Source organism: Phoenix dactylifera, chromosome 6 (genome assembly GCF_051530095.1).
Source record: "Phoenix dactylifera cultivar Ajwa chromosome 6, Ajwa_hap1_PhDact_Kaust_v1.1, whole genome shotgun sequence".
NCBI lineage: Eukaryota > Viridiplantae > Streptophyta > Magnoliopsida > Arecales > Arecaceae > Phoenix > Phoenix dactylifera.
In genome coordinates, this window is record NC_143195.1 from 32,893,373 (window position 1) to 32,916,521 (window position 23,149).

At 40.6% G+C, this 23,149-nt stretch overlaps 2 protein-coding genes across 3 annotated transcripts; one reads left to right on the top strand and one right to left on the bottom strand.

Moving 5' to 3' along the window:
* The first annotated feature begins 1,639 nt into the window (after nt 1–1,639).
* LOC103712197 (SH3 domain-containing protein 2-like) lies at nt 1,640–14,497 on the top strand. Of its 2 annotated transcripts, XM_088723763.1 has the most exons (11): nt 1,847–1,986; nt 4,591–4,713; nt 5,973–6,095; nt 6,212–6,281; nt 6,422–6,573; nt 9,248–9,349; nt 10,730–10,930; nt 11,046–11,108; nt 11,218–11,370; nt 11,471–11,545; nt 14,108–14,497. In XM_088723763.1, the coding sequence occupies exons 2-11, from the start codon at nt 4,660–4,662 to the stop codon at nt 14,222–14,224; spliced, it is 1,110 nt and encodes a 369-aa protein (XP_088579889.1). In that variant the 5' UTR covers nt 1,847–1,986; nt 4,591–4,659; the 3' UTR covers nt 14,225–14,497. The 2 variants fall into 2 exon arrangements, with proteins under 2 accessions (XP_008796880.1, XP_088579889.1); XM_008798658.4 differs by lacking the exon at nt 4,591–4,713 and having other exon boundaries at nt 1,640–1,986.
* A 5,094-nt stretch (nt 14,498–19,591) lies between these two features.
* On the bottom strand, nt 19,592–21,648 carry LOC103712198 (GATA transcription factor 5). Its single transcript, XM_008798659.5, has 3 exons — nt 21,440–21,648; nt 20,947–21,273; nt 19,592–20,861 (listed from the first exon to the last, which is right to left on the bottom strand). The coding sequence occupies exons 1-3, from the start codon at nt 21,584–21,586 to the stop codon at nt 20,076–20,078; spliced, it is 1,260 nt and encodes a 419-aa protein (XP_008796881.3). The 5' UTR covers nt 21,587–21,648; the 3' UTR covers nt 19,592–20,075.
* Between the last annotated feature and the right edge of the window lie 1,501 nt (nt 21,649–23,149).

Genomic DNA, 23,149 nt, shown 5'->3' on the forward strand with positions numbered 1-23,149 from the left:
GCTTGATACACACCTGAAGCCACTCTTATCTTTCATCCCTTCTCTTTTTTGGTTTTGGTCTTGGTTTTCCTTCCCTCACAAGCCATTACTCCTGATCCAGCTGGGCCATCAGGAAGAAAGATAGGGGGATTGGAGATGGACTTCTTGGAGGGTGGAGATTCTTTTAATTTTCTCCTCTCGGTTTCTTCTCCCCTCTTGGGTGGTAGAGAGAGAAAAGGAAGGAGGGGGTTGAATGGCTGCTGTGCCGTGATGTTGCAGTTGCAGCTTCGGTGCTCACTTGAAGGGGGAGATGGTCTTTAGCAAAAGAGAAGGAGGGTAGAGAAAGAGAAGGAGGGAGGGGGGGTTGAATGGCTGCTGTGCCGTAATGTTGCAGTGGCTGCTTGGGTACTCACTTGAGGGGAGATGTGGGATGAGACTTTTATTAATTAGATGGAGTGAATTTTCCATAATGACCCTTCTTTCTCTTATACAGAGGTCCCTTTCTTGACAAATTCTTCGACCGTGAAGCGCCATGGGATGACCTTTTCCTATTCTGCTCTTGCTTCACATGGTAAACAGTATTGCCAAGAACAGTTTCATGGGCCCTTTTTTTTAAGTATTTTTTTTAATATTTTCATTCAAGAATTATATTAAATTGAAGAAGCTTTTTGTCTACCTTTGTTAGATTCATGCATCTTTGTTGAAATAGTGTACTTGACAGCAATCTATTTCCATAACATTTTTTTTAAGTATTTTATATTTATTAAAAAAAATTATTATTTAAAAAAAAGAGGCTCCATTTACTGAATTCGCCTTAGGCCCCCAGATGTATTAGGCCGCCCCTGATGTAGCTAATAGTTCTGCTTACATATCGAACAATGTTAGAGGCATCTCTCGCAAAAATTAAGCAGTTGTTATAGAGATTCGATAACAGAGATTCGAGGAGACTCACTATAGGCAAATGAAAGGGATGTTCCTTGCATCTGCATTGATGGAGAAAGCCAAAATAGATGGAAATCCTTCTATCCAGATCCTTTCGCCTCGTTCGATGCTTGCGAAATTGGCCAGCCAATCTGCCACATAATTAGCTTCCAATGAGCATGAATACATGAAAATTCGGATATGGTAGAGCTAAAAAGCTTGATGGTCCTCAGTGCGGGATGTTGTGAAGACTCCTTGCCATTAATCCAAGTGACTATCATCTTGGAGTCTCCCTCTAAAATAATTTTATCGTTCTGAAACGTAAACGCTTCAGCCATTGGAACATATTTCATGTTAGCCAGAATAGATGCAACATACAATAGCATCATTTTTTTTTTTTGGTACATCGGCTGCTCATACTAAACGTGCATAAGTACCGTGTCAAAAGAAAGAAGATAACTCAAAGGAGGAGGGACAATGGAACTCTGAGTCCAAATGAACTCGCCGGAATAATGAGCAGCATAGGAGGCGACGTAGTCAGTAGCCATGTTCGCCTCGCGATAAACATACACGGCCTAAAAGGCATCACACTTCCTCATCAGCCACCATATATTGCTCAGGAGTGGGTGTTTGGATCCCTCCCTCTCCTCCATCATTAACCTTTAGCTCAGTCAGGGACGGGCGTAATCTATAGTCATAGGCTCATAGTATATTAACATGGACTGGGCCTCTCTCTTTTGGACTTCTTGTTTAGGATGGGGCCCGTGAAGCGGTGTTTTCTCCGCCAGCCTGCACAAAAGTTTCGATTTAACCCTAAAATAGAATGCACCCTAATAAATTACCCGACGCGGATTCACATTTCTTCGCTAGCTCCAAACCCAACGGCAACAACATGGAGACCCTTGCCCCTGTTTGTATGTAACCTTTCAGATCTCCTCACCGACCCGTTTTCTTTCTCTCTTTCGGCAGCTCCGACCAATCGCTCGCCCGCCCGCCGGGTTCTTGGTTGGCGTTCGCCGGCCGGGAATGGAGGCGATAAGGAAGCAGGCCACGCGGCTCAGGGAGCAGGTCGCGAGGCAGCAGCAGGTGCCCCCTCGTTTTCTGTCCCATCTCCCCCTCCCCTCCCCCCTCTCCTCACCTTACTTGATGCATCTATGTCTTCAGAGGTTGCGTATATTTTTGGCTTCGATTTCAGTCTGATTTCATCCGATTTGGTTGTTTCGAAGCGGATTTGATGCAGCAAGGGCAGTTCTTGCACAGCTTTTTGATGTTTAGTTAAAGCATGACTGCGATCTGGATGTTTTGATGTATCAGGACAGGGATGTGAGCTTGATGGATTTATTTCTTTCACAAATTCTTGATGTCCAATTGTTACTATGATTGCAATGCTTGCTGAGTAATACGCTCAATTTGTTGGTTTGGGGGAGCCAATTTCTACTGTCTGTGTTCATTCAGGCCTGAGGACAATGTGTCTTTGGTGGCATCTCACAATTGGTATTGTTGCGATAGAGATCGCAACCCTTTGGTACTCATTTCATCTGGTATTCTCACTGACTGGAGAAACATTTGCTTTGCTTTCCCTGTACTCATACTTGAGTACGCTGCTCGACCCTTTGTTCCTCCATTTCAGTTCCCTCTCGTATTTGACCTAAGAGAACCTCTAGCACCATTTGCTTTTTTTACCTGACAAGAACTTATCCTGGTTTTAGGTTCTTCGTGATGCAATCTTCCCATCTCACAATTTCGTACCAATTTGTGTCAGTCATGGATTTGACAGCATGAACATTGCCAGGCAAGACAATAAACCTTGCCTTATGGAATTGATGATGTATGCATGCATGTCAGTTTTCACTCTTTGGACTTAATTTATGAATTTACCGAAACAGCAATCAAGGTAACATCACTCCTGTGATGGGTAGGTGTCTTGAATTTTCAAAATTTGATGCCATAATCGCTACAGCGGTTCAACTTGAAATGATGGCATTTTAGCTTATTGATTCCTTCAATTTTATTTGTATCCTGAAGAATCTCATCTTCCATATCATAAACTTCTTTAAGGACAACTTTATCATAAGATGAAACACATATTGGTTTCCTCTTCCTTTATCTTGCATTACCATAGTATATTTGATGTCGATAGCTTCATTTTTAATAACCACTCTGACATTTTAAATTCCCTTTTACCAAGAAATGTCTTCTTCATCGGTACTGCTTCTTTCATGACATCTTCTTTTGGACAGCCTAACTTTTATTCTTGCTTGCTTTCTTTCATCGCAACATTTCATCGTTCTTCTCTGCAAACTACAACATGCATGACATCCTCTTTTTGGCTCTTAGTCTCCATTGTGTTCATAAAAGAACCAAGAAAGTTTATGTTTGTATTTAGTTTTTTCCTTTTTTCCATGAAAGCTCTTTATTTATGTTGGTCTCAGCATGATCTTTTCAGCCTTGGAGCATGAAAGTTTATATTCACCTTGCTAGCATGTATCACCTTTTGATCTTTCAACCAAGCTCTGCTAGCAGAATATGCATGACCTTTCTCAAGAGAATGTCACATGATATGGAATCCTTGTACAATACTTATTCTGATAGAAACGAGGGACAGGCGAACACATGGATGACATTTAGGAGAGCAAAAGAATGATGGTAAGATTGGTTTGCTAATGATTAAGAAGTGAAGAAAAATTTCAAAAAAATTGAAAAGATAGGACACAAGATAGGATTAATTTGTCAATGTGCACCACCAAAACAAATTTACATCTCACATAGAACTATAAGAGTTATGGCTTTGAATCAGAAGTGATTGCTATCCTTGCTGCATCAAATTCAAAATGTCTAGGGGTGTCATTGTACAGCTTTTCATTTGTTCCTTGTGCCTTTAAAAGTTCACAATGTAAAATTGAAGTAAAGTTGCCACTATATAACAAAGGTTAATAACAGCTTTATTAGAAGAACTGCTTAAAGAAAGAAATAAAAAAAGTAAAATATTTGTAAAAGTTAGGTACATGTGGAACCCCCTGTGGATGGACATCTAGAGCTTTGACAGTCTTAATCCTAATGGCTATAGAGTTTACTTGACCTAAACTATAAATAAAACAAGGCATTAATGCTAATCAACTCAAAGTCGGAGCGCAAATCTATGCTAGTGATAGCCCTACAAATCAATCCCAGGAAAAAAAACTTGCTTTACAAGAAATAAGAATGAAACATCAAAACTGCCACTAGACTTGTAAGAGAACTCAAATTGAAATAGGAAAACACAACATAAGCCAAAAATTTTGCTTTTCACCAAAGCTTCCAATAGAGAATGTCAAATCCAAGATCCCACATAAATGCCAGCCAGTTAGCAACAGCCCCACTTCAAATTTAATTCTTTACAAACAGCAAGAGTGTATGTTTCATGCCATTTTGTCATGCGGTTATGTTCTCTTCTTTGCTGTTGTCGTAGTACTTGGTATGAATAATTGTTTCCCAAAGTGGTGTGTATTTTTACCTAGGGGCCAAACCAATTTCTTGAGCATTGCAGCTTTCATATCACCCATAAAACTTGATGCTAGCCATTTTAGGGCCCTTTGAATGCAGACAAGTTTCTATTTGTCAAGAGGAAAAGCTTCAGCACCTGACTTTCTATTCCCTTAAAAGAACTTTGCCTCACAAATTCAAATTTTAGACACTCCTCCTGGAATACAGGTATCAACATGACTATGGTGTAACTGGGAAGAACGGAAGGAGAGCCTTTGAAGAATTGGTTGCCAACAAATGGGAGAAATTCACTTTTCTAATGAGGAGAGCTTTTTGTCAAGACTGACAGCAGTGGAGCTCTTTGCTATGCTTTCTATGCTTTTTTCCACCTTACATCTGTATCCTGAATAAATCGTAGGAATCTCTTTGATCTTACATCCAAAACTCTACAATACTAATCTTCGTGAAACCTAATACATATCATTCACCAATTACTTGGTTAGCAATTTACAAGAACAAAGGGATGACTTCAGGTTAGTCATAGTCTGTGGTATAAACAGTGCCATGACCAACATTCTTTGAAGCTTCAATTATATAACCCCAAAAATCTCTTTGTTAAGCAATTGTAGGTCCTTTTCTGATATCTGTAGTTTGTAGTATTCATGAACGAGGAATAACTGAAAAACTATCAAGGATAATCTGCTTTGATAGGAAGCATTCTGATCACTTATGATTATTTTATTGAGCATGCTTCTCAAATGGTTAACAGAGCTGAGCAATGATCAATGTACCTAATGGTTCTGAAAATACAAAAAAGAAATAACAAAATTCTTCTTATTGATACAACTTTGTTAGATTTAACAAAATTTTTGGAGATCAGTCTGCCTTGTGTATTTATTTTAATGTAAAACATTGTTAAAACTTGCATACTGATAAGATATCAATGTCCGTGCTGGGGAAAGAGGTGAATGCCATCAGGTGTTGAGTGCTCCATCTCTTGGCACCTCTTGACAAGCAATCCTGCACCCTGATGGGAAGTTTCTTAACCTGTTCATTACAAACATGGACTCATAAATACTAAGATATCATTCTTAATAAAATCAAGGTTATGTGTATGAGTCCCATAGCTTTTGAGAATAAGACACCTACAACCTTTTTCTCCCCATGAGCTCATCACGATGAAGACCTTGACTTCATCCTACAGAGACTTTCATATTACAATAAAACACGTTTTTCGTCTCTTATTTCCAGCTTACCGATTTCCTCTCCAATCAATTTTTTGCACATTAGGGAACCAAGATGAAATCATCTGCCATTTAACCATCTTATTTTTGATAAATTTTCTCATGAAGTGTAAAGACATACAGCCGTAGAGACTTCCAACAGAATGATCTCCTCCAATTGCCACAAGTTTGTCAGATGGGGAACCGTTTGGAGACCTATTTATGTAAATAGAAAACCAAGCCAAAGATATGCATCCCCTTTTCTATCTTAACCACAAATGCCCTGGCTATTCACTTGATGTTTCTGAATTGTCAGAGAGAATCTCTCATGGTTCATAGTTATGATTCCAAGTAACATCAAGGTCTCTTTGACTGCTATGATTACAGGCAGTTCTCAAGCAATTTGGTGCTAGCGGACATGGAAGTTCTGATAGTGTAATTACAGATGAGGCAGAACTTCAGCAACATCAAAAGTTAGAGAAGCTTTACATATCAACCCGTGCGGCCAAGGTTTGCATCCTTTTGCTTTCTGTTGATTTGTTTTATTACAGTTCTTTTCCGTGAAATTTTTTCCTTCTTTTTTTTTATGTAAATTTTCTGAAAATACTTCAATGATATCTTTTCAGCATTTTCAAAGGGACATTGTTCGCGGTGTGGAAGGTTACATTGTCACGGGATCTAAACAAGTTGAAATAGGTATCCTTGTGAATTTGTGGGTTTTGTTCCCCTTTTATACATTGCCATCTTTTTATTGAAAGTTATATTTCGCAGGCAATCCTTTTACCCCATACTATTTTAAGTTTGGTGATCGTTCTACCGAAAATCATATTTTGCAGGTAATAAGTTGTCTGAAGATAGTAGAAAATATGGTGTTGAAAACACCTGCACCAGCGGCAATACGCTTTCAAAAGCTGCTATAAGTTATTCAAGGGCTCGTTCTCAAATAGAAAAAGAGCGCGGAAATCTTTTAAAAGCCTTTGGTACCCAGGTCTGGCAACCATTCCCTATCCCAGTAGATTCATCATGCTGCTATTCTGCTAATCTAGCTCTGAACATAGATCCGAGGAATTAAAAGAGTATTGAATGCAAGAAACTTGTACTCTTGTAGCTACAATCAGACTCCAGAAACTTCTATTTTATCTTCCTTGTTCTTTGTAGTCCATCTACATAAGCTGAATCATGCAACTTGTGCAGTGCTCAAGTCATCTGATTACACTATTATTAGACAATTTTAACTTATATTTTACCTATATTATATTTTGTTTTTCCTTTTATAGCAAATGTGCTGGAGGCTTTTTTCTTCCCTCATAAAATATATTTTCCTCTTAAAACATCATATATGCTGTGCTAAAAGATAATATGTATTCTCTGTATAATGACTTTTTGTTTGTTCCTTCGTGAGTCTAGCTTCATATATAAATGAAACATGCCTTCAACTTAAATGATTTATGATATCCTCTTCAGCTTAAGGGTATTATATAAAACTGCAAGAACTTCTTCCCATAGTCACTTCTAAGGCTCACCCGATCAGTATTGGGGGTCATACTGGCTGACGACTGATTCGGTACAGTACTGGTATATGCCATACCAATCCGAGATGTACCGAACCAGGGAGAGGGGGGAGAGGTAGAAAGAGAGGGAGGAAGGAGGGGCTTACGGAGAGGGAGGAAGTAAGGAGGGAGGGAGAGGAGAGAGAGGGGGAGAGAGGAGGGTTTATGGAGAGGGAGGAGAGGGAGAAAGAGAGAGAGGGAGGCAGGGAGGGAGAGGGAGGGTTTACAGAGAGAGAGAGGGAAGGGGGAGAAGGAGAGGAAGGGTTTACGGAGAGAGGGGAGGGGGAGAAGGAGAGGGAGGGTTTACGGAGAGGGACAGGGAAGGAGGCCGGGGGGGAGGGAGAGGGCTTACCTCATCGACGGTGGCAGTCGGATGCCCCAAATAACGTCAGTCAGCATCAAAGAGGGGAGACAGAGAGAGAGAGCTAGGGCAGTCGCGGGAGCAAGAGAACAACCTATCAATTCGATTTTTTATAAACCGAACCGACCGGAATGGCCAAATTGCCCCGATTTGCTTTTGGTTTGGCTCGATACGGGCCTAGCTGCTGGGTTCAGGTTCGGCAATGTTAGTCACTTCAACTATATCTGCTTTTGTTTCATCAATTCCAAATGACTCGTCAAATAAGCTATTCTGTGAGCATACCTCTATTTCTCTTTGGAATTTACCCACTTAAAAGTATTCTCTAAAATAGAAGATCCTGATCCCACCAAACAATCTGCTGATCTGACATCTTCCTTATCCAAGAACCATATCTTAATGTCTGCAGTTTCTACTTCTCTTGGTAATCTCCTTAAAGATGTTGTCTATAACTTTGGACCGTGCAGTCCTATATCTGAAAAATTTGTTGGTGCTTATTCCTACAATTTAATGATTTTAAGCTAAGTATATCATAATTATGTATTTGTTAACTACGACTTTATCACAGAGTGGCAGGTGAATAATCTTAGTGGTGTTGCCCATGGTCGCTCATGATTTGGTGCTTAGCATTTTGCATGCTAAGAATGAGAATCTCCCATGAAGGCACGATAGTTAATGTTGAAATGATAATTAGTGACATCACTAGATTGGTCCAAAGTTGAAGTCAAAATGATGGATTACAAAACAAAAATCTGGTGCAGCACGCATGGCATTTGCTGAAACCTAACTGTAAACCAGATGATTGCCGAAGTACCACAGCTACTTGGTTAAAGGTTCCCTAGCATTGGACATGTGCAGTGCACCAAGAAGAAGCGTGGATGTTTCTGATTTCTCATAAAAGCATTTCTATTATCTCTTCTTTCGTTTCTCTCCGTCAGAGTAAGAATTGAACTAAGTGAAGTGTATTCGTTGAAGATGACAGTAGCTTTAGTCATGGGGTGAGTGGTGCTCATATGTGGAGGAGATACTTGGTTTCTTAGTATAATGATAGTACAGATATGAAGCTCAATCACTGTAGGAGCTCTTCAGACTGTTTGCCTAGCAAAGGCAAAATATTTAGTCAATAATATACTTAAGCTGTGAGGACAAATACTTATGTGGAATACAGGCAACCTCAAACCTGGAAAATAACATAAGAAACCCAGCTTTTATATGTTGGACTTTTGTTGCAAACTGCCCCATGATAGGCTGCATATGACATGGATCATTTCCATAATAATTCATCCAAATAAAGTAAAGGAATGGTTGAACCACTAGATGAAGTCTGGCAACATTGTGTAATTAGGGTCAAAAGTTCTAGACATTAAATGGGTCATGGTCCCACCAACACAATAAGACATCCCAGTTGCCACTTGTTGGATTTGCAAATTCTTGAAATTATTGGAATTAATTAAATTGTAATTTGTAGAAGACGAGAATGCTTAACTTGTAATGCTTCTTAAAGACATTGGAATAATAGCCATTACAATACAATGATCAAATGAAAAAAATACAATGATCTAAGAAATTGTCTTCTATACAAACCATTGGCTATTCTATTGCATCTAAACAAATTGCAAAAGAAAGGTATTCTATTGCATCTAAACAAATTGTCTTCTTTGCTAGTAGAATATCTTTCTTGTACTATTTGTTCTTTGCTAGTAATATTCTATTACCACTAACTAATCTAGCATTCCCAAACCTTGTCTGGCTAGGTTGCAGAACCATTAAGAGCAATGGTAATGGGTGCTCCTTTGGAGGATGCTCGACACCTTGCCCAGAGATATGACAAAATGCGTCAAGAAGCTGAAGCTCAGGTATTATTTGAAGTTGCCTAAGGTGCTATTCTAGTGGTATTCTAAATTGATCCTATCACCTTTTCACTAACTGAGTTTACTGCAGAAGGGTCCTTTAAAGCTGTTTTCTATCAGAAATTATTTTCTTGGTCATCTCTAAATCATACTCTAGCCTGTAAAGTAACTTCATTATATCTTCATGTCTACTATTCATCTACGTAGGTTGAACAAATAACGGATGCTGATGGTAGGCAGTAGGTGCATTTTGAAAAGATAAAGAGCTCTGTGCCTTAGAGCCATAGAATGTAAAATTAGTTGTTACTACAATTGTTGCTAACATTTGAATGCTTTATCTTCTTGGTTCTGTTAATTTAGTGTCTGTATTTTTAAAAATGATTGATACATGATTTTTACAACTCCTGCCCTAAGATTGGTTCAGTTCAGAGGTGGGTTCTAATGTATTAGGTTGGGAGTGCTGAACTGTGGGATACCCTGCATTGAAGATTCTAGCTGTAACCATGTCTAATAAGTTGGATTCTGTCTCTATCCATTATTGTTTAGTTCTAAACTCATGATCGCTGCCAGCCTTTCAGGCACATTACAACTGTCACCTACTGTTCTCCCCCTTTTCTTTTTTGATTTGGGAATTCAGTATTCCTGAAGGTAGCTATTGGTATGTAGATAACCAGGGGATGGCATATATGTTAGCAGGTCCCTAATAGTTATCTTATGATAAAATGAAATCACTTAATATATAAAATTAACTATAATCCTAGAAACATATCAGAACTAATAAAAAAGGGTAGATTAAGGATACAGATTAGTTGTTTTTTTTTCTTTTGAGGATATATGAGTGGTGCATGACAATGCTGACTAGTAACTAGCATGTGACAAATTATATCTACAATTGATGCAATAATCTTAGTCGGATATTGAAAAACATGCTTTCCTGTGGGAACCAATGAGAGATTGGGGGTGGGGTGTTCTGACTATGGATAACCTCTATAGGAGGCTGACACTATGTATATGCAATATAGTTGCTACCATGAGAGAGAGAGAGAGAAAGAGATTATATCTTTGGCTGACCTAACCTATTTGGGCCACCTAGGCCTATGCATGTAGCTTGTGCAACTGCTATAGGGGTCATGTGGTGGCTAGACCCTACATAGAGTGGCTGAAGGCCTCAGTTAGGTGCTTGAGTGGATGCTTTTTCATGCATGTGTGGGACCTTGGATTTTTATTCAGCATGCCTCCACCATCCCAGCCGTTTATCCACCACCTGGTCCTTGCTGTAACTCTTCCAAATTATAACGGTTCCAGCTATTTAAATTTTCATAACACCATAAATTGTTATATCCTGCAGCAATTTTGTGAGAATATCTATTTTAAATTCTCTCACAGGCTATTGAAGTTTCGAAGCGTCAAATAAAAGTAAGAGAAACCGCTGGCAATATCGATAATATATCAAAGTTAGAATCTGCTGAGGCTAAGCTGGAAGAGTTAAAGTCACATATGGCAATACTGGGTAAGGAAGCTGTTGCAACAATGACTGCTGTTGAAGCCCAACAACAAAGGTTAACTTTACAGAGGCTTATTGCAATGGTATTATCTTTATTCTTCACCTTCTACTCATTAATTTGTTATGTAACGTTTCTTTTCATGACATAAGTATGCTAGATGTGGAACTTCAGTAATAATTTTCCTTTATGCACTGAAGGTTGAGTCAGAACGAACTTTCCATCAGAGAATCCTCTACATCCTTGATCAACTTGAAGGAGAGGTATGTGATAATGACATTTTTGTTTGTCAAAGCAATAAATTTTTCATTGCAAATATTTGCAAATGCAATATATAAACTTATTACATTGTTAATGTAATGATTTGAACAGATGGTATCAGAGCGTCAAAGAATTGAAGCATCTCCAAATCCAGTCATGGAAAACTCTATGCCACCACCCCCATCTTATGAAGAAGCCAATGGAATGTTTTCTACCCCAACAGTTGATGGATCAGCTGAAAATGTGGAATACTTTTTAGCAGAGGTGATTAATAGCTTTTCTTTTATTGAAATTGTTGGGTTGTCGGTATCCTGTCATAGTTTTTTTATTTAATTTATGTTCCATATTGTGCTTTGCTCTGCAGGTTATACATTCATATCAGGCTGAGACAGATGTGGAACTTAACTTGTCAGTTGGGGACTATGTTGTTGTAAGAAAGGTAATTATACCCTACTTGTAATGCTTGATTAAGTCATGTTCTGACCGATAAATCCGCTACTTTGTTCCTTGATAACATAGTTAATAAGCTACGCCACAGCAGTTTCATACTTCCATCATGTCCAATTGGAGAATATTAAGCAAACTTTTTCATTATGACATGTAAAGTGTTACTTGCGAAGCAGAAAAGCCTGCTGGTGGAGGATAAAATGATGGATAAATGAGATGTTATGGATAGCTGCAACAAACACTTGGTTTCGAGGACTTGAATTCTTGTAGTAGAGTCAGAAAGTGCATATGGGTGTTGCAAAAACATTTTACTGATTGAAATGGCTCTTATAACAGTTTTGATTCAGCTCTATTTCTCCATATACATAATGTTTTTAACACCAACATATATGCATGATGACTATCATAATGGTGGTATGATAGCTGATAATGAAAATTATTTGACTATATTACTGCTGCAGCTGCATACATCCATCCATTAATATTCATTCATTCTTTTCTTCATTCATCCCAACATACAATGTGAAGTATCAGCATTGACTGTTTCTTAAGTCTCTATCTAATTCCACATTCTTGTGCTTTAGTTTATTGTATCTGCTAGGCAACTCATGAACTCCAAATGAAACTGCTTGCTTGTCTGTGAACCATTGTCAAAGGTTGGTCCGTCCTTCATCCTTCCAATAAAGAATATAACCTATGACTGCTCCTTAATTCTCAATCTAATCCCACATTCTTGTGCTTTAGAGTACCCTATCTGCTATGCAACTTACGGACTCAAAATGAACCTGCTAGCTTGTCTATGACCCATTGTCAAAGGCTGGTTTGGAGCATGTTGGCCATATATAGTCAAAACTCACATCTGCATTGCAAGAAATAATTCTCAAGAATCTTCCTTTCTTCCTTCCAACAAAGAACGCAACATATCAAAATTGACTATTTCTTAATTCTCATTCTAATCCTGCACCCACAACCTTGTGCTTTAGTATATCCTATCTGCTAAGCAACTCATGGACTCCAAATGAACCTGTTAGGTTACTTGTCTATGACCCTCTGTCAAAGGTTGGGTTTGGTCTTGTTGGCCATATATAGTTGAAACCATATCTGCACTGCAAGAAAAATTCTCAGGAATCAGAAGTGACTGACACCCTTCCTTCGAATGGAGAACATAAGGTATCAAAATCGACTGCTTCTTAAGTCTCTCTTCTAAGCAACTCTTGGACTCCAGATGGACCTGCTGGCTTACTTGTCCATGACCTTTTGTGAAGGGTTGATTTTGGGCATGTTGGGCATATATAGTCGAAACCCATATAGGCATTGCAAGAAAAAACTCCCAGGAATCAGAATGGTCTGACACTTAATAATCCCCTATAGATGGACATGTTCCAGTGTCCATGTAGCATAGTTGCAAGTATCCCTTTTGTTTGTAATGCCCATCAAATTATGTTTGCTGTACTTTTTCAATTTGCTGAAGACCAAGTGTGGATTCTTGCTCTTTATTAAATATTTCCATCTGTTACCCATGCAACAAATTAGCCTTAGAATTAGCTCTTCTAAAGTATGATTATTTCTTCTTAACTCTTTTTTCTACAGCCCCTTCCCCCAACCGGAGGGTACCATAGATGTGGTGGTCGATTCTTCCCAAAATCTAAAAAGTAAACAAAGCAGGGCTCTGGGACTCTGCCAATAGATAGTATAAAACCCAAAATTCACTATTAAGATGGATTTTAGTACTATACTGCAACGAACATTAAAATATGACCATCAGACTTGTTTCCTTACATCATATTTTGAGCAGTTGCAGGATTAAATGGCTATCATCAGTCCATGGTCACAATCTTACATTGAAACGTAAAGCAAATTATATCCTGCCTTAATCATATTATGGGAAAATTCTATTTCACCATTTCTTCATTGAATTCTTCTATATACTGCTATAAGTGTATCTGATGTAAAGTCCCTTTCTATTTTGTACATTAGTGGAAAACAAGGATTTTTAAAGAACTCACTGGTTTGTATGGTACAGTACGTTCCAACACAAAACTGGTATCGATACGGGTTCTAGGACGCCGAAATGTACCGACCATACCAGTCGGTATTGATAGTTTTTCATTCTTTTTGATGGTCTTATTCTTGGTATGTATCAATATCAGTACCGTACTGATACTGTACTGTTCGATGGAAAACTATACAAGATTCAGTACCCATATTTAAACCTTGGTAGTAAATGTCATATTGTCATATTTCTATCCAAATTTAAGCTTCTACTCTATGCATTATAGTTCCTAGATTCTTAAAGGTACAATCCCTAACAAATCAATTGTCAAAATAGGTTACCAAACTGCTGCTTCAGAAAAGAATGATTCAGAAAAATCGATGCTTTTATTAGTGCAAGAAAGCAGCATCACACAGTCATTGCAAATGCATGAGATAGTTATAAAGTGAATTTAAAGACTTTATGGATTTTTTCTACATTCTTGCTGTGTAAATTGGAATATTCTTTTTATGTGTTTCATAAATGCTGTAACAAATCTGGTTTATTCATGATCATTCGCAGGTGGCTGGTAATGGTTGGGCTGAAGGTGAATGCAAAGGAAAAGCAGGTTGGTTCCCTTATGAATACATTGAAAGACGAGAACGCGTGCTTGCAAGTAAAATCGCTCAAATTTTTTAGCCGGGTGTTGGAGAATATGGATTCCCATATTGAAGCTTCTACTGAGTTCTCTATGCCTACAGCTGCCTACAGTACAAGTCTAAAGTGTGCAAACCTTGACGTTGCATCTTTGTTTTCTTTATTTTTTTTTTTCTTTCGTTTTCTTCTACTTCAGTTTGAAGTTTCCTTTAAAGACGGCCCATTTTGTTTACTGATGAAGTATTGCCGTCTTGTATTTCCTTTTGCAATGTTAACTAGATTATGAAGCAAGTAAAGTTGATTATCATCAATCAATCCAAGACCAGCTATTGTTCAGCCTGGTGATATTCGTAGGCTTGACTCTACAGCCCGAAGATAAAAGAAATGGCTTGGCAATGTTGAAGTGACGGGTAGAAGAGTCGTAGACCATAAGGTGTTTGGGTAGCTTATTTAAAATGAAGCAAGCTGCCGGTTTAAGCTGCTTTTTTCGGATGACACAAGCTGCCAAAAGGCTAAGCAATGGGTGTAAATGGTTGTTTTGGTACGCTAAAACAAACTCCATATGTTCATTGTTGCCTAGGGCCGTCAGTCTGGATTCATTTTGTCCACTTAAACATATAATCCGATTGCCATAAAAATTTCACATGGTTTGCTTGCTAGCACTTAAACTATGATTTGATGAGTGGTGTGACTGAACTCTAGTTGAGCGCATTTGTTTAAATGTTTTCGCACATAAAATGCAGCAAGGTACATTAAGAAAAATTTTTGTTTAATTTTATTTGTAAATACTGTTCTAATGTAAAGCCAATTGCTATCATAAGATCTTAAAAAATGGAGGAGATGCGAGGATTTTGTTTAATTTTAAGTTTGCGGCATCATCATTTTTTGATTGCATTTTTTTCAGCACAATTAGTTGATCCTAAAGTTCCACAATAGCTAGTCATTTAGATGGTTGGTCTCTTGAACTTCATTCGAAGCGAACAAGCTCAGATTGTAACAAGGCAAGTTGCATGCTGTGCTAATGATGCTACTCTGGACATGCATGGCAATAATTCTTACAATATGCCCTGTCCATTACCCTCGATATGACGGTCGACATGGAATCAGATGGGGTCGATCGAAATAAGAAGTCGATTGCTGATGGGCCTCACCTCAGCTGTGATTGGCACACTTCGCTTGAAAGAGATCCAGGGCTTGAATCCTGATGCAAGAAGGCTGATATATTTCCAGAAAACAAGGAAGACAGAAAGTGCCAACTGTCATTAGATTGAGTAAGATGGATATCTCAATTGGATAAAAGCTTGCTTTTTTTAGTGTTTCAGTGCGTGCCTTTGGTGGTTTGAAACCTTGGTACATGGAAATTTATGGGTTTGATGCTTCAAGTACTTGGGTGGATGTGTATGCTACGATGTTGTTTGCAAAAAAATCAGACGCAGATGGAGTAGAAGGCTTGTTACCTAGTTTACATTTGGCCCTCGTTACTCTCTTGCTGGGGCATGGCTACCTTTTACTGTATAACAAATGCTCATCTACAAATTGAACTACCTAAATTAAGAAAGATTAGGCCTTTACTAGTTAGCATTGGAAGATGAACTACCAATCAGCTTATCACGCATTTATCCATTTCGTTGAGGAATAGTCCCACATCAGATAGAATAGGAACTCTAGTTAGTCTTATATACCCGTAAGCCATCCACCTACTATTTTAAGCATTTGGGTTGGAATTTAACATGATATTAGAGCCTGTATCCATCTTCATTACTTGGTCTGTTATGGAGAAACATCATTTAAACACGGAACAATTAGTGACATGCAAAGCTAGCAATAACAGTACTGATGCCTTTTAAGCAATGGTATGGTATTTGTAGCATATTTAGTTGGTTTCTTTCAAACCGCTATCTTACCAATAGTTGAATGATCCTTCAAATTTTTCAATAAATGAATTAATTCAAGTTTATATAGTTATAATGATTTTTTTTTAAGAAAATAACAGTTAGAAATAAATTATGTATGACCACTTCAAGAAAAACTCTTAAAACTAAAAATTAATGGTGCCACGTGTTCTTGACTTCTTGTAATGTTGTTGCCATTTGTTTATGTTTTATCTTCCTCATGCTTATTTTCTTGTCTTACCTTCTTCATTCTTTATAAATTTTTCCAAAATTTTTTATGCCTTCTCTCCTTTCTTTTTCCCCTGAGAGACTAAAATTTTGTCTATAATAAAATTATGGCTAGAATTTGCACTATAAGTAGCTCTCAGTAACAACTCCGGATCTTATCAAAAGAATTAGCTGAAAGGTGTTAGATTTTTCTAGTTCTTGACCCATATGAGACCAAAAATATGCTCGTATGGATCCTCACGTACTGCCCCTATTTAAGTTCAAGTATCCTCACCAAGCTAATGATTCAAACCATTCAGATCCAATCACAAGTATCAAAAATCCGATTGCAAACTCCACAATCAGCCTATAGTCAACCATATCGATTTGTGCTGCAACGTCTCCTAATCTGTATGGGCTGTAAATCATGTCCGCTCCAATATTTTGATAAAGTTTTACATTAAAAATAATATATATATTTTGATAAAGTTTTACATTAAAAATAATATATATATTTTTCTTTTATATACGCTTTTGTTTGTGTATTTTTGTTTCTCACTGGCATATATACATATATAAAAGAATCAGTAAACCCTCCTTACGTATTCAAAATTTTGACCTTTCCAAGTCGCAGCAGGTAGGAAGGGTTGGCATCAGCCACCAAAGAAATCAGCGCGTTGATTGCGCGTGACCCCGTCCCACCGGGCATCCGGCGTCCTCTCCTGGCCCTCCCTTTCAAACACCTCACGCTCGAGAGTCTTGGTCCACGGGATGCCCCTCGCTCCTCGTGCTCTCCTTCCCCACCGCCCCTTCTCCATCGTTAATTGTCGAAAATTGCGGAGTCCTCAATTTATCTCCTCCTACAGTCAACGATAATGCTCCGAATTCGGATGGAGGGACCGAGCCCTCGCTGCAGTGGAAAACCTATTGACCGTGCGGTGCACGAGATATTGTACTGGTCTTTGGCACTGTGGACGCGCACCGCCATGGCTTGACCCGGGGAGAAGTATGTGAGATTTTTATGAGGTCAAAGACCGTGGGCGTGGGGGTTTGGAACTGCGAGAATGAGAGAGCTGGACCCTAGCTCCTTGAAATAGAAATTAAAATACTACCATGAAAAGGCCAAATATGTATGTATGTATATATGTATGCGATTCCGCTATCCTTCCTGATCGCTAGCTTCTATTGGCAATTCTTTGTCTTTTTAACCATTTTTTTTTCTATTTGGACTGCTTTCTTATTATATATTCGTAATAGTCTTGCTACTTGTCATGGACTTATAAAAGATGACGCATCGCAAAAAATCCAATGAGATACTAGGACTAGTTCCACGTTGACCGGATAAGCCTTCCTCCTTATGCAAAGCCTTTAATGAGGCTTGTTCCAAAACCCTTTGACAGCAAGGTTCCCTTTCTATGAAACTCAAAAAGGAAAGGCGGGAGTGAATTAGTATATTCATGTTTCAGGTGTAAAGCCAATTATAATTGCTAATACATGACTAAATACTTGGTCATGCAGATCCTCGCATGCTCCCTTGTTTAAGTTCTAACATTCTTACTATGATAAATGTTCAATTCCAATCATAAATCCAATCAAACGCAGTTACAAACCATGCTGCCTTGGCTGTTTTATACAGACCTGCATGACTTTTCACACCATGCTGCCTTGGCTGTTTTTTTTTAACCATATGGAAGAATGGTCAAATACATATTAAAAGGTTAGAATATCAGTTTGGAGCCAATGCATAAAATTTTAACTATCCTTTTTTCAGAAAAAAAAAATATATACTTTACCATGATGGCCCCCACGTAGATAAGCATTAGCTAATGCACTTGATATGGGACGCGGAGCACAATGCAATATCCCCAGAATTACAAGTCCAAAATTTGCGAGCAAGTCAAAGCAACATGGCCATAACACCTGCTTTCGTGGATACCAGCTACATAAACAGTAACAATACCTTTTCTAACGTGGAGACTTCGATATATATTTTGTCTAACTATACGTAGCCTATATATGCAAGCTCCCCAGGGTCACACGGGAAGGGTGGGAATGGGAACGTCCCCATTCTTCTCGCTAGGGCAGTACACAGTTTTCATATGTGCGGCGAGTGTGAGTACAGAAAGTTTCCACTCACGTCTTCCAACCCATCCCACTAAAGCTTCGAGGCCAGGGCCAGCCATCCAAATTCCAAAAGCTCAGCGTTAACCCGTCCCGTTTGACACGAGGAATAGGGTCAAAAGTAAGTGAAAGCCTAAAGAAACCAGTTGGAAAGAAGAAAAGAAAGCGCGAGGGAGGCACCATCACCTCACCGTACTCATCTTTCGGCCATAACCTATCATTAAGGAACAGCACGCATCCCTAAAAAGAGAAATGTCACTGTTAACTAATGATTAAAGCTACTAATAGTGCAAAAAATTCCGAGTTATACCAGGATTATCTTTTATTCTACCGCTTTATATAGTCATTTGTGTGTATTCCCGAGTTCACAGTTAATTTAAACTTGATAAGATATGACGTAGTTACAAGAGTTCACGTTTTGTTGCTCTTTCCCCACTAGTTTAACCCATATCGAACTAAGTGCTGGTATACCATACACGTCGTCAATTCCAATGGAAGCTGCTGCAGCCAACTTGCTATATTGCTATGGGCACCACTCGACAGCCACTTAATAGGATGGAAGCCAGCCAAACTTCCATGAAACAAAGCAATGCCAGCGTTGCATCCGAAATTTTAAACTAGAAAGTTACTCGGCTGACGTATATTTGAAGGAGAAATCGGAGCGTACGCATCGGCTGTGTAAAATTATTTCATGAGGGTACCATCTTACACATGATGTCACGTTCCAAATAGTACAAATATGCTTGTTCTAAGTAAGAAGCATACGATTAAAATTTTTGCCATGCACTAGGTCGGCACTAAATTATTATACATTAAGATACAAGTAAAACCTTATCCAAGGTGCCATAAAGCCTGCTTTTAAAACAATTTTCAATGCAAAACCTAATCCTTGTACACACAATAACGGATGATTGCTTTCTAATGAACAGAACTAGTACCCGGGCCGGGTATGAAGGCTATATCATAACATGGTTTCCTATGAGAGAAGAAAGGATAGAGTGGTCGAGAGGATAAATCATGCAACGGGCATGGGATTTGGCGTGGGCGGCCGGCACAAGCATAGGGAGTTGGGGTTGGTTGGAGTTGGGTTGAAATGGCTTCACCAAATCACTACAAACAAATATTATCCATGGGGGATTACGTATGTTATAAGGGCAAACAACTTATAAGCGCCGGTGGAGCAAAACGCTGAGAAAAAAAAGCAATTTCGATTCGATAAATCCTCCCATTAATCAACTGCAAAACAGATACAAATAAAAATTATCATATATCCCATCCATGTGGATAAACCCTACCTATGTATATGGAATGGATGTATTACAAATGATGCCAAACCAAGTATGTCATACTACTCCTTTGATATCTAACTCTCTCTCATTGACTAAAAAAAAAGAAAGCAATCAAGTTAGATATCCAATTCCAGACTAAGGACCTAAAATCTAGTAATGCCTGCGTCTCTTCCTACTCCCCCATCCATACCATCCCCCATTCCCCCAACTCCCCTCAAAACCGACGTTTTCTAAGTGAAATACAACAAATAAATTAAAAGATTGCACTACCTATAGCCTCATAAAAAGCTACAGAACACGGAAATCTAAGCCTCTGCATAAAGGACCGTTACAGAACGATTATGAAAAGGGGGCGGTTCAAAATGAATAGCCGAACCGGACCGGTTAGAAGGAGGGGACCGGTGGGGCGGCGGCGACAAGGAGGTCGCCCTCCTTTTTCCGGCGCATCTCGAGGACTTTGCGGTGGCTGTTAGAGTGGACGTTTGTGTTGAAGGTGGGGCTGCACGCCGGCCGGTACTCTGGCAGGAGGCGGCCGGACTTGTACCGGACGCCGCACGCGTTGCAGAGAGTCTTCGCCCCCAGCGGCCCCGCACGCCACTGCGGCGTCTTCTGGACCCCGCAGTGGCTGCACCGCCGCTCACAGCTGCCAGGCGCGGCCGCGGACGCCGCCTGCGGCATCTTCGGCTTTCGGCCCCTCTTCTTCGTTTTCTGCTTCTTGGACGGCGGCGCGGGCGGCGGAAGCGGGTTATCATCGAGGAGGTTGTACACGCCGGCGCCGGTGGGGTCGTAGATGAGATAGGACTCGAAGGACGACGAGGCGGAGGAGCAGGAAGACGAGGATGAGGTGGTGGTTGTGGTGGTGGTGGTGGTGGTGGTGGAGGAGGAGGAGGAGTCGGCGATCGGGGGCAGGCCGGAGAGAGACCAGACGGCCCCGGCGGAGCGGGAGCGTTTGCTGCGCTTGGCCTTGACCGGGACGAGGGCCTCGGTGGAGAGGGCGCAGACGGTGGGGCTCAGCGAAGGTGCTGGGCGGTTCTCGGGCGGGAACACGGCCTGGGGTTTAGGGATCGGCGGCGGAAAGGGCGGCAAGACACCGGAGCACGACGCCGGGAACTCTGAGAGGGAGTCGTCCATGATGAGCGAAACCCATTCCAACTCATCCACATCGTGAGCCTGCGAGTCAGCAAAACCCAACCCGGTTAAAACCCCCAAAAGCCCAAGAAAAAAGATGGCGTTTTTTTTAGGCCTCTGTTCTTACCATTAACGGCAGGGGACTCATCGGAAGACTAATCTCCGAAGGCGGCCGTGGTTCAAAGGACAGCGCGGAGGAGTTTGAGTTCTCCTCCGCTTCCACGGACTCAGCTGCTGTCACCGGCTTCTCCTCTGTTTCCTTCTCGGGCTCGGCGAATTCTCCGAGGTCGAGGAGGTCGTCCACCGAGAACCCATCCCCTAGTAGGTTGCCGCCTCTCTCTAAGGCGGCCCAGGCCGGGTCGTCGGCGAGGAAGGCCTGGTTGTGCTGCTGGCCGGAGGGGACCAACGGCTCCCACCTCAAACTACTCTTCAGCGCCTCCTCCATTCTTCTATCCTGCACGCCACCAAAAACTCTCAGCACATATACATACAAGAGAAGCAGGGGAGAAGAAAAATCTAAAAGAAGAGAATAAAAAAAGAGGGGGGGAGGGAGAGAGATTCCGTCTTTCTCTTCACTCCCCATAGAACTAAAGGAGAGGTTTTTATCGGTTTCTCTTTACCTGAGAGGAATCGAAATGAGGAAGGGATTGGAGAGGGCAGCGAGGGAGAGGAGAGGAGGAGGTGGTGGTCGTGGTGCTGGTGGTGGTGGTGGAGGAGTTGAAAGGAACGAGGGAGGAGGACGAAGAGATGAGCGTTTGGTACGGCATTGAATAGCTGAAAAAGTCCGTGGGCGTAGCAAATGCCCTGTTCCTCCCTAGCTCCCTCCTATTACTATCCCGGACCTTTTATTATTTTACTTATAAGCTAATAAATGCAGTACGTTTACTACCAAAAAAAAAAATTGCTAGCATCTTTACTGTGTGAATCGTGATGCGCTCTCATCAACAGCGAGAGATCTGGGCACGAAGCGCGTGGACCAACAAAAGTCGAGGGTATGCATATAAGTTTCCACGTATTTTGAATGATTCCAATGGTGGAGATAATTCTGATTTTGTGTATTTAATATATTTGTTTTATTGTGTAAATAATATATGGGCAAACGCGACTCGTAATTTGGCGAGCTTGGAACGGTTCGCAGGTTTTGAATTCCTTCCCACCCAAAAGAAAACAAAAATATCGCTAAGGTTGCAGCGCAATTGGAACCGAGCTTTATTTTTATCGGTACGGTTCAGGTTCGAAACGTGCGGACGTCGATTAAATATTGAGCACCGAATATCTTTCGGTCCAGCTGGTACTGAGGTGGTGCTGGATGATGTACTCATACGTGAGATGACTCATGGATCGGAAGGATATGAGCAAAAATTTTTATCCATATCGAACATTTTTTGGTGGAAAAGAGGGCCTAGTAAGAGCTACTACGGGGGTGTGATTTTTTCTTCCTTTTTTTTAAGCAAAAAAAAAATTAATTCTTTGCTCTTTTTAAGTTTCTTTCTTTTTAAAAAGGTTTTAACCGAAACGGGGCGCGGCACCTCCTTTCCGTCCTTCTACAATCCGATGCTGCCCTTGGTTTATCACCAAAACTACGAAAGTACCATTCTTCTTTATCTCCTGCAAGTGCTGGCCGCTGGTGTGGCTCGGGAACTTTTTGTCGGGAGGCAGCCATCAAAGCCTGAATCATTTCGTCCTTGTCATTCCCACCCCAAGACGTACCCGGTATTTCTTATCACCAGCTACTGTAATTTCACCGCCCTTATGAGGGCGTATCCGTAACTTAATATTTTTTGGACCTTTATATTCCTGTCAACTTTTTCTTCCTTCGTGCGTTACCGAGGGACTCGGAATTTTCCGCTCTCACTCGCCGGCGCGTCGTCAATCTTGACCCGGATCCGCGTTAATTAACACGCTCAAATCGAGTTCTATATATGTATAAACCCCAAAATGCCCCTGGTTGTCAGAAGGGCAAAAGAGTAAATAAAACAGGATTCCTTCCGTGGATCAGAAGGGACGGGGCGGGGGTCCGGGCCGGGCCGCCTCGGCCAGCCCGCCCGGCCGACGACAGGACAGGCCGGTCCCTTGCGACTTCCTCGAAGGGGCGAAACGGAATCTGGAAAAAGCTTGCTTCGAGCCGAGGGGTTTTACCAGGCAACGATTAAAAACCAAGCAGCCGCGTCGGCCGGCCCGAGTCGCTTTCCGCGCTGGCGGCCGGACTTCCACGTCATTCGGCGTACGCGTCGGGCCCCCATGGGCTGATAGCTCCTGGAGTCCATACTGTTCGAGCCGCGCCTCCTGGGGCACCAGGCTTATTCGAAATTTAAAGCGGGGAAGTGAGT

Excerpts from the sequence above, each read along its gene's own strand:
- LOC103712197 (XM_008798658.4), top strand. The coding sequence starts at position 1,927 with ATGGAGGCGATAAGGAAGCAGGCCACGCGGCTCAGGGAGCAGGTCGCG. Across the intron at positions 6,096-6,211 it reads TATCAACCCGTGCGGCCAAG|CATTTTCAAAGGGACATTGT; the intron begins GTTTGCATCCTT and ends ATATCTTTTCAG. Across the intron at positions 6,574-9,247 it reads TAAAAGCCTTTGGTACCCAG|GTTGCAGAACCATTAAGAGC; the intron begins GTCTGGCAACCA and ends TTGTCTGGCTAG.
- LOC103712198 (XM_008798659.5), bottom strand. The coding sequence starts at position 21,586 with ATGCCGTACCAAACGCTCATCTCTTCGTCCTCCTCCCTCGTTCCTTTC. Across the intron at positions 21,274-21,439 it reads CTCATTTCGATTCCTCTCAG|GATAGAAGAATGGAGGAGGC; the intron begins GTAAAGAGAAAC and ends GGTGGCGTGCAG. Across the intron at positions 20,862-20,946 it reads TGAGTCCCCTGCCGTTAATG|GCTCACGATGTGGATGAGTT; the intron begins GTAAGAACAGAG and ends GCTGACTCGCAG.